Source organism: Eublepharis macularius, chromosome 12 (genome assembly GCF_028583425.1).
Source record: "Eublepharis macularius isolate TG4126 chromosome 12, MPM_Emac_v1.0, whole genome shotgun sequence".
Classification (NCBI taxonomy): Eukaryota; Metazoa; Chordata; class Lepidosauria; order Squamata; family Eublepharidae; genus Eublepharis; species Eublepharis macularius.
Window position 1 is genome coordinate 50,757,489 of NC_072801.1, and position 10,583 is coordinate 50,768,071.

Sequence of the window (10,583 nt, forward strand, 5' to 3'; positions counted from 1 at the left end):
CATAAGCCTCTGTCTCCCTTAAAAAAAATAACTATACATTTTATATTATCCTTAGATGGGAAGATAGTGTTTGTCAGTACCAGAAAAATATGCCCCAGAGGACTGTTTCAGATATCTAGCACACCCTTCTCATTTGTAGTTACTCCCATTGCCTTCTCAAAGGTAGTTCTTCGTTACTCGGGAAGGACAAGAAAACTGGCAAGGAGGGCTGGGATGAGGAGACTGGAGGTGATTCACCATTTCAAGTTGAGCCAGATTTGTGGAGAATTGGGTCTGGCTCAAAGACTTTCCAAATTGGAGGGACTGCATTATGGCCCTCTGTTGTGTTTTAATAGCTGCTTTGCCAGTGAAATGTTATTAAAATTTGAAGTATGTCCTATAAGAGAGACCGTAATCAGTTGCTGGGCAACCTAGGCCCTCTGGACCTGAGGGAAGAGGAAAGAAAGTAGAAAGATAGAGGAGAAAATAAAGCAGGGCACATAACAGAAGAATAAAACATTCTGTTAAGTATCCTGCCTGATGTTCTCTCCTTGCCTGCATTAAGCTACAAAACCCTCCCAATATATACACACTATTAATCATATCTACTATCACAGGGAAGCAACAGATGTTTATTATAGAGTTGCCAACTCTAGATTGGGAAATACCTGGAGATTTTGGAGGTGTCGTCTAGAGATCAGTAGTAATTCCAGGAGATCTCCAAGCCCTGCCTAGAGGTTGGCACACCTGCCAGTGTTCCACTCTCTTTTCTTCTTCCTCTAATTGTAATCTTAATGAAATTTGCAGATCCTCCTCTAATGACTTCATCTGATGAAGGTCTTTTGATCACTACCTTTCAATGAAGCTCTTTCTGCTCAGGATCTTTTGTAAGGCCTTTTTCACCTCCTGATTCCTCAGGGTATAGATAAGTGGGTTCAAAACGGGGGTAATTGCACTGTATATGATAGTTACCATCATTTCCCTTTGTGAGACAGTGCCCACCGAGGGAAGCATGTAGTTGAACAATACCGGTACGTACAGCAAAGCCACCACCATCAAGTGGGACCCGCAGGTGGAGAAGGCTTTCTGCCTCCCCTTTTGTGAATGAACTCTGAAAAGAAGGAAAGTGATAATGTAGATATAGGAAAGTAGTGTGATGACAAAGGGACCCATGGCAATGCAGCTGGTGACAGTATTGAGAAGCATCAAGTTTAAGTGAGTGCTGCCGCAGGCCAGTTTCAGCAGTGGTTTAATTTCACAGAAGAAGTGCTCGACATGGTTTGGTCCACAGAAGGGAAGACGAGCAGTCATCACCGTGTGCATTAGGGCATGGAAAAAACCAGTGGTCCATGTGGCTGCTGCCAATATCACACAGACCTGCTTTCTCATAATAATGGTGTAACGCAATGGGTTGCATATAGCGACATAGCGGTCATATGCCATAACACCGAGAAGGATTACCTCACTGCTTCCCAAGAAGTGGAAAAAGTGGAGCTGGGTCATGCAACCACTAAAGGAAATGGTTTGCAGCTCTAATAGGAATCCAGCTAGCATCTTTGGAACAGTTACTGTGGAAAAGAAGATGTCGAGGCAGGAAAGATTCCCAAGGAAAAAATACATAGGCGTGTGTAGCTGTGGTTCCATTATTGCTACAGCCACAATGGCACCATTCCCAAGTAGAATGGTGAAGTACAATAGCAGAAAGAGAGGGAAGAGTGTGTTTTGAAGCTCCCAGAGATCAGTTAGACCTCTCAAGATGAATTCATTCACCTCTGTCTTGTTCTCCATTGCTAAAAGATGGGGAAATAATGACAGGTGGTCAGATCACTATGAGGTATATCCATATCAGAAGACTATAAGAATAGAAGAGAGTAAAACTTTGCAAGACAACAGGAACTTTATGTAACAGGACTTATGGTTCTTATCCTGAATCCAAACCCAGTTTTGTTCTATTTAGGTAATAACGTTTTTGAGCCCCCCCCCCGTATGTAAATATGGAGAAATGACACTTAAAATGTAGGGAAAGGACATGACTCAGTGGTAGAACACATTAATTGCAAATAAAAAGTCCCAGCTTAAAACTCTGGCATCTCTTGCTGAAGACCTCTGGATTTGCCCTTCCAGTTAGAAAAGCCAATATGAGGCTTTATGGTCAAATTCAGCTGCATACAGAACAAACGTAAGGAAGCACATGGTTCAGCCTGTAGACTGATATAAGTCTGAGGGTGCAAACTATTCCTCCTAGTAAGTTATTAAGCACTAGGTGTCCCACAACCCAGCACAGCTCTTACTAACAGAAGAAGCAGGAAAGGCAGTCAACTTCCCATGGTTAGAAGAGACTACTGATAGGAGAAGGGAAAAATGGAGAAGGTTTGTGTCCTTCGGTACCTTTGTCTGACAGATAGTTAGAGACGAGCCATAAAATTCAGTTGTGTAATCTCAGCATTTGTGCTGTCAATTGTGAGTTAAATTCCTTTGTAGTCCACCCTGATGTGATTTATTTTTAAAGAAAACAATCTGTTCAGGAATGGAGAAAAATAAATCCCCAACCATGCCCCAAAGACTCTGAGAGTAGGATGCAAGTGTTCCATTCCATTAACAATGAAGCTTTTCCTTGGTGCAAGGTGCTTTAGTTTAATGGAAAAGGCATGTTACACCAGACCCAAACCGATATTTGCAAACAGTTCAGTTTTTCAGCGTAATGGTTTGTCTCTGATGAAGTATCGGTGGAACACTGATTTTTCCTCTTCCTTGTAAATCGAAGTTTTGACCCTCAGAAAGTTATTCCTAGGATCACAGGACCTGGGTGGATGAGCACCCATTTAGGCTGGGGAGTTGAGCAAGGAGATGAAGTGAAACTGTTCTTAGGCCCCGTCTTCCATCAGCACAGTTCTGTTGAGGGAACATAATGAATTGGCCTCTCTCTCTTTTGGATCTAAATGTTCCACTCCACTAACTGTGGGCCTTCCCACACTTTCCTCCATTAGCCCTGCTGAGGGAACGGGTGATTTTATCCACTCCCCCCTCCTCAGTGCAGCTCCCTGACATGTGCAGCTATTAATCTATGTGAGTCCTGCAACCCAGGATTTTTTTTTCCCCCTTGGGGTCAAAGGTTGCTTTAGGAGAAGAGGGGAATACAGGAAAATCCATAAACTTTCAGTTGGCCTTTTTCACAAGATGTTTGACCTGTATATTGCAAAATTTCAGGGAGCCATGACTTTAAGAAGCTCACACCCTGGGAATCGAGTTGGTTTCTAAGGTTCTGCTGGACTAATTCTTAAAAGTTTCTACTGATTGCTAGAAAAGTTAATCTACTGGTTAAGGGCACACTGAAAAGACTTCTATCAGATCTCTAAAGATTTTTTAATCTAACACATAGTATTGATGTATCATCAGGCATCTCTGACATCCCACAGAATTCAGATTTAAGTAAGTCTCATTGGAATGGTAAAGAGTAAATATGGCAATGGCACTCATTCAGAATCTAACTTTTACTCTTTAGTCTTGCTTTAAGGGGAGAAAAGGGAGGAAAACAGCCACCAAAGCTTCATAAATATTTTAACAGCATATTTTAACAAAATATCCCACAGTACTTAGATCCCAATTCATACCTTGATGAGGCCACTTGTCCAGCAAGATAATTGAACAACAACAAAATCCCTTAAAAATAAAGGGTATGAAAGGGAAAGGTTTTATATGTTTACAAGCAAACCTTCTTTGCTGGGTGAATCCTGAATTACTTTGCAGTCCAGAAACCTCTGTTGCTTTTGCCCTGTTTATAAAATGCTGCTGGTTGTCCTTGGAGAGGTGAGGAATCCAGTACTTTTGATTGCTCGTATGGGGATAAAAATCTATGAGCCTCTGGAGAGTGTTTAGTCCTTGGAAATGCAAATGGTTTGCACAAGCCACGTATATGGATGAAATTTATTTTTAATGACCAAGATTATGCATTACAAAAAATATGTATTAGAATAGCATGGCAAATCTTTGCTGTTCTTAAAAGACTCAGAGGTTCAAGTCTGTTGCAGTCCACTATCTTATGTGGCTTAATGTTATTGACTAAACATAGCATGTATAAGAAAAAATATTTTGCCAGCCTGCTTCCATTTGAGTTCATATAGTTTTTCTCACTCCTCTGTCTTGGTGCTGGGACCAGTTTTTCTTCTCTTACAGTGCAATCCTATGGAGAGTTACTCCAGTTTAAGCCCATTGAAGTCAATGGGCTTAGACTAGAGTAACTCTCCATAGGATTGCACTGTTAGTCTCTGAATCTACCACAAGAGGAGTCCTACTCCTCTTCAGAGGAGTAGGACTATGCCTAATCTCATCCTTACTCTCATTGCACAGGAATAGGTTGTCAAGACTTAGGACAGAGGGGCAAATAAGACAGGATCTCCAACTGGATCTTCCACCATTTTAAAAGCTTCTCAGCAGATGTTGGCCTTTCCAAATTGGAATGTATTTGAGGAGATAATCTTATGTGTTGCTTTCCCCAATTAAAGATGTGTCTATCTGCATCTTTCCCCCCTATTGTACAAACTGTTGGATATATCATAAAAGGAAGCGGCTGACTCACCAGCAAGCTGAGTTGCCACCTGGGGCCGGACGGAGTGGAGGCGGGACGAAGAACGGAGGCGGAGCATCCATCCCGCAAGGAGCAACCGCATGGTCAGCGCCATTGTTGCTCGAGCATCTGCAGGAACAACATGCACCCTCCCACCCTCCGCATTTTCAGAGCTTTTGAGGGGGCTCTGTCACAACTTTAGGTGTTGGCGGTTTTGGAGGCATTGGGCTGGATCCCAGCAGGGTGAGCGGGCCTGCGAGCTGCTCACCCCGACGGATCTGGAGGCACGGGTCGCCAGGCGGGGCCGGCGACAGAGCAGAGGTGCCGTGATGGCCAGTGGCAGGCTGGCGGGTGATGCATCGGTTCGGCAGTGAGGCCTACGATGCCAACGGGGATCCAGCCCAGATGCCAGGCCAATGCTCCATATAGCTGTAATCAATAAAGTTGTGGCCATTTATAACCCACACAAGTGTCTGGTGTGTTTATTCAGCTGCAGCGCAGTCCGACATAGCCCTTAGGTGGCAAATTTCCCCTCATAGCCGCAATAGGGGAGGGACAATTCAATTAAAGAAAACGGAATGGGTTAACCTGCCTCCTCGGATGCAACTTACACAGGTGAATTTCCCAACTCTCCTACTTTTAAGCTTTTAAAAATGAGAGAAGCACAGATCATCTCATTTGACCCTGAGATAAAGGGGCACTGAATTGACAAGGCAGCACTGAAAATACAGTTACCCCAATAGGGAAAAGCTAGAGTCTTTGTTTTCTTATGTAACTTGGTTCCTGAAAGTTTAGAAGTCTTTGGCAAAGATTGACTAAAGCAGACCTATCATGGAATCTCTTCGTTATCCTGCTGCTAAACAGAGAAAGGTGGAAAGAAATGACGGAGCTCAAACATCAGCTTCTTCTTAATTGTTTCTTACTCCACTAGTTTGAGGAAGAGGAGAGTCATTTTGACTTTTTCATGTCAAGTATATAAATCTTTAACCCTCACCTGGATAGGTCAGCAGATGCTGATCTTTTCAGATCTCAGAAGCTAAGCAGGGTCAGCCTTGGTTAGTAATTGGATGGGAGACCTCCAACAAAGACCAGGGTTGCAGAGCAGGCAATGGCAAACCACCTCTGTTAGTCTCTTGCCATGAAAACCTGATCAGGAGTCACCATGTAAACTATGACTTGAGGGCAGGGCTTCATTCATTCATATAAATATATAATGCTGATATAAAATGGCTGCTAACGGAATCAGAAATGACTGACTTTTCTCCTCCCAGACAAATTATAGACAATAGTGTTCTTAAAATACTGTACTATAATCTGAAATTTCCTAGCCATTTTTCAAATGCTGAAAACTTGCAGTTGCAATACTTTATCTTCCTTTTATTTTTTCTTCTTCTTCATTGACTAGGGGATAACAGTACACCTTTCTCTCTCTGTCTGTTCACATTGTGGATGTTGATATTGATGGTATTGATTTTATTTATTTATTTTAAACATTCTGTATTTCTGTACCACCTCATTCCGGGTCCCCAAGGCAGCAAACAACTAAAACATTTTTCAGTACATGGGCCGTCGTCACACGGGCATCTCTTCCGTTAAATTTACAGCATATAGCGTCCTACCTGTTATCGGCACAGTAACGTTTCTTTGGGTCACCTAACGGCTCTTCGCGCCACCAGCTGTCCACACCGAAGCACTCTGTTCTGTTCTCTCTAACCGCGCAGAAGCAGCTCCCCCCCTTTTTTTTATTATTCTGGCGTTTAATTCCGCTATAACGGAATAACAGCATATAAACATTCCGTTAGAGCAAAACATTACGACCCTTTTGTTTTTCCAACTTTGAAATCATATAAATAGCCCTTTGCCCACAGAAAACTCCCTGTCTGACATGATCCCCATCGCTGAAGACTCTGCCATGGTGATTGAGTTATTTTTACTTCAGCAGAAAGTTTGCATTGTGTTATGTCATTATGGCATTATAAGGACATAATAAAATAAAAAAAGGGGAGTCGCAGGAAAAAATGGATTCTGGGATTGAAGGGAGGGCATAGGACGTTGCGAGGCGAAATACATCGATGTGAGGCATTCACACTGAGGCACAAAATAGCGTGACTATCAAGCACAAAGCAGAAGAGAGAAAATCGCTACAGTGTTGGAATAAGGTGGGTGTTTGCCAGGAAATAGCACCATTTTAGCGCTAAATAAAAGCCTGTGTGACGACGGCCATGGTGTCCATCTGTTGTCTGTGGCATGCATAAGGATATAAAAACAAAGAGTCTCAAATTTGGCCACTGGCTTCAGGATACTGATGGAAGTTATTGTGCCAGATATGAAGGAAATCAGAACACCCCATATTACCTTCAGAAACCCTACCTCTTTGTGTTTTGCATTGCAAGCTATGGCTGTCTCTGGTAGGTATAAGTAAACAGAAAATAAACCTTGGAATTCAAAAATTGGCCACCAAGTTCAGGATGATGATGGGAGTTGCAGTGCAAAAAAATGAAAGGAATCAGGACAAGTTGACTTTGGTTATTTCCAGAGCCTTTGATGCTATTTGCAATGGAAGCAAAGATTGTCTTTGTTGGACATATCTCATTAGAAAATAAAGTTAGGGGTTTCAAAATTAACCATCTACTTCAGGATAATCATGGGAGTTGCATTACCAAAAAGTAATGGGATTAGAGCACCCTGGCTTAGATTATCTGTAAAAACCTTCTCCCACAACTATATATAAGATTGTCTGTTTATGGTTGGTAAAGGTAGTCCCCTGTGCAAGCACCTCATTACTCACCCATGGGAGGATGTCACATCATGATGTTTTCTTGGCAGACTTTTTGTTACGGGGTGGTTTGCCATTGCCTTCCCCAGTCATCTGCACTTTACCCCCAGGAAACTGGGTACTCATTTTACTGACCTTGAAATGATGGAAGGCTGAGTCAACCTTGAGCCGGCTGTAGCTGGGAGGCTTGAAATTGGCCACCAAATACAGGAGGTTCATAGGAGATGCAGTGCCACCAAATATGAAGGGAATCAGAACATACTGCCCTGCCTTAGGATGATATATTTCTTCAAATTTCTGGCCAACAACATGTAGCGATGATGGAAAGTACTGTCAAGTAGCAGCTGACATATGGCAACCCCATATGGGTTTCAAGGCAAGAGACTAACAAAGGTGGTTTGCCATTGGCTGCCTCCATGTAGCAATCCTGGTCTTCCTTCCAGGGCTGACCCAGCTTAGCTTCCAAGAGCAGACAAGATCAGGCTAGCCTGGTCAGGGCTTGTTCAATGTCAAATAATGCACTGGCAACTCAGTATTTCCATTCCTACTTTGATTTTGACCTCAGACCATGTGTGGAAGAAGAATTGCTGGAAAACCAGCATGAGAGTGCATTTAAAATGCATAGCAAAAAACAACAATGTTGCTTATGCCTTAAAACACATTATACATTGATACACATTATACATGAAACATACACATATTGGAAAGAGAAAATAATGAGTGGTACACTGAGACTGGAACTTTTGCATGCAGCTGTGTAAGGTAATGTGATGTCTTAATGTCCGTTGTATACCTTTTACTTCTCACCAGGATCAAAGCTGTTTTTCTGGCCAGTATGAGGACTTGCCAGCAATAACTTTTTTCCTCCATGATCTCAGGGGGAAGATCTGGTACTTTTGTACCTGGGAGATTACTCCAGCTGTTGGCTGAAATTTCTAATTTACATAAGAGAAACATACATTGCAATCTGCCTATGGTTGCTATACATGATTGAGGCACATTCATTCATTCATTCATTCATTCATTCATTCATTTATTGCCTTTCTCACCCTGGGCAGATTACAGACTATGAAATGATACAATTAGAAACCATAAAACAAGCCACAAACAATGCAATACGTCTTGGATTGCAGAGTTAGACAACAATGCAACCAACAAATTGTCTGAGGCAATGTAAACAATGCAGAAAGTGGAATTACAAACATAGAAGGTAGGTGATGCTGAAAAAGAAAAATGATACCCACAAGCCTACAAACCTATAAAGGCACCTTCCTGAACTGTTCCATTATACTATTGTTCTAATCCCTTTATCAAAATGCCCTCCTGAACTTTTAAGTTTTGTACATTCTGCAGAAAGATAGAAGAGTGGGAGAATGATAGAAGACTAAGGGCATTCCGCAAGGTGGGAGCCATCTCAGATTTGATATCACCCATTTGCATGACATCTAGATTTTAGTTAAACTTGCTTCTCAGTCTTGGTTACTGAAATCCTGTGTCAGGTTTTGCCACCATTGGCTTTGCTCTAGATTGCAGCGCATGTTGCTCTATAGAACAAAGCAATTTGCACTGCAAATGCTTGATCACGCAAGAATGCAACTAGCGATTCGTTTTCGTTTTCGCAGCCATGTCGGACGCTCCTCTCGGCAGGTCCGAGAGGAAGCGGCCGAGCCGCCTGGCCGGGCGGCTGATCTGCAAAGGTTAGCCCCCAGACTCTCAGGCAGGGAGTCTGAGTCCGGGACGCGCTGGGAAGAGCCCTCTGACAGATCGAGGCAGGGGGTAAATCGCCCGTTTGTCCCTATGGAGGCCGGCAGACGAGCGCGGCACCCAGTGTGCTGCCGGGCTATTGAAAACGGCAAGGAGCAGGATTAGGCGAAAAGCCTGGAAGTAAGCGAATCCCTTCTGTTACTACAAGCGCTGTGAGGAGTGGTGGGGTCTGAAGGTTAGAAGACTTGGATTTTTCCCCCCTCATAGAGTCTCGGAAGATTGGCGGGTCCCCCCCCCCTAAAATGGCAGCAAGAAAGCAGAGTCCTTCTCTTGGCAAGTCAGTTACGACGGCCTTGCAGAGGGGCGAGACGCTTGAAGAACTGTTTAAAAGAGCGGTTATGGAAGCCATAAAACCCTTTGTTGACAAGCTGAATGAAACAGATCAAAGGGTGGGCTTAATTGAAAGCGATGTGAAAGCCATTAAAGAAGCAGCGGGGGGGGGCAGAGAAGTCTGCCCGGGAAAGTGGGTCACTTACGAGAGCAACGAACAGGGAATTAAAGCTGGTGGAAAACCAGCTGATCGGACTGCAAGTGGAGCGAACACAAACCATTTTGCGTCTCCAGAATGTTAAGGAGGAGGAAAAAGAGGATTTATGGGATCTTGCCTCGGAACTTTTAGCGACACCCGCGAGGGCAACTAAAGAAGAAGTGAAAAGCGCCATTTTGGGAGTCCGTCGGGCATCTTCAAAATATGCAACGAAGCGGCAGCTGCCTCGCGAGATTGTTATCGAGTTTTCATCTAGGAGGGTCCGGGACAGTATCCTATATAATTCATACAACGCGGAATTGGACTTTCTGGGAAACAAAGTCAAGATATTGAAGGACGTTCCATTTCTAGTGCGGAAGAAAAGATTTAAGTACAAGATGTTGACAGCTCTTTTGAGGGAACGGGATATAAAGTACAAATGGCTACTCCCGGAAGGAATCGGGTTTAGTTATAAAGATAAAGCTTACAAGATTAATTCGGAAGATCAGCTAAGGGATTTTGTGGATATAAATTCAGAATTTGGACCAGATACCAAGCAAAAAGAAGAGGATCCGAAGCCTGAAGGGAGGGGGGAGGCAATGAGCGCTCCGGCGGTAGCTGCGCAGAGGGAATTGCGCCCGAGGCCCAGGGGAGGGAAAAAGATTTAATTTGAGCCGTAATTTGTAATTTGTATGATCAACCACTCCGTCACTATCTTATTAAGCTATTTTTTTTACTGTGGCAGTATGAAGGGAAAGCATTGAAACGTAGTGTTTAGTGTTTGTAGATTACCTTCCCCTTTTTCTCCACCCACCCCCTTCCCCTTCTCTTTTTTCTCCTTTCTTTCCCATCCCTTGTGCTATTGTAGTCTTTTGTAGTTACTGTTTTGTAGGGTATGTATGTATGTAGTAGTTTTGTATGTTAGATATTGAAAAATAAAAAATATTATAAAAAAAAAAGAATGCAACTAGCTTGTGAACTGCTTTTATTTACCTACTTATGTAAGTTTACTGAACATGCTCAGAGTTATTTAT

At 43.0% G+C, this 10,583-nt stretch overlaps 1 protein-coding gene across 1 annotated transcript; it reads right to left on the minus strand.

Annotated features, from left to right (window-relative positions):
* Window positions 1–828: 828 nt before the first annotated feature.
* LOC129340477 (olfactory receptor 12D1-like) lies at window positions 829–1,767 on the minus strand. Its single transcript, XM_054995299.1, has one exon. The coding sequence runs from the start codon at window positions 1,765–1,767 to the stop codon at window positions 829–831; it is 939 nt and encodes a 312-aa protein (XP_054851274.1).
* Window positions 1,768–10,583: the final 8,816 nt, after the last annotated feature.

Excerpts from the sequence above, each read along its gene's own strand:
- LOC129340477 (XM_054995299.1), bottom strand. The coding sequence starts at position 1,767 with ATGGAGAACAAGACAGAGGTGAATGAATTCATCTTGAGAGGTCTAACT.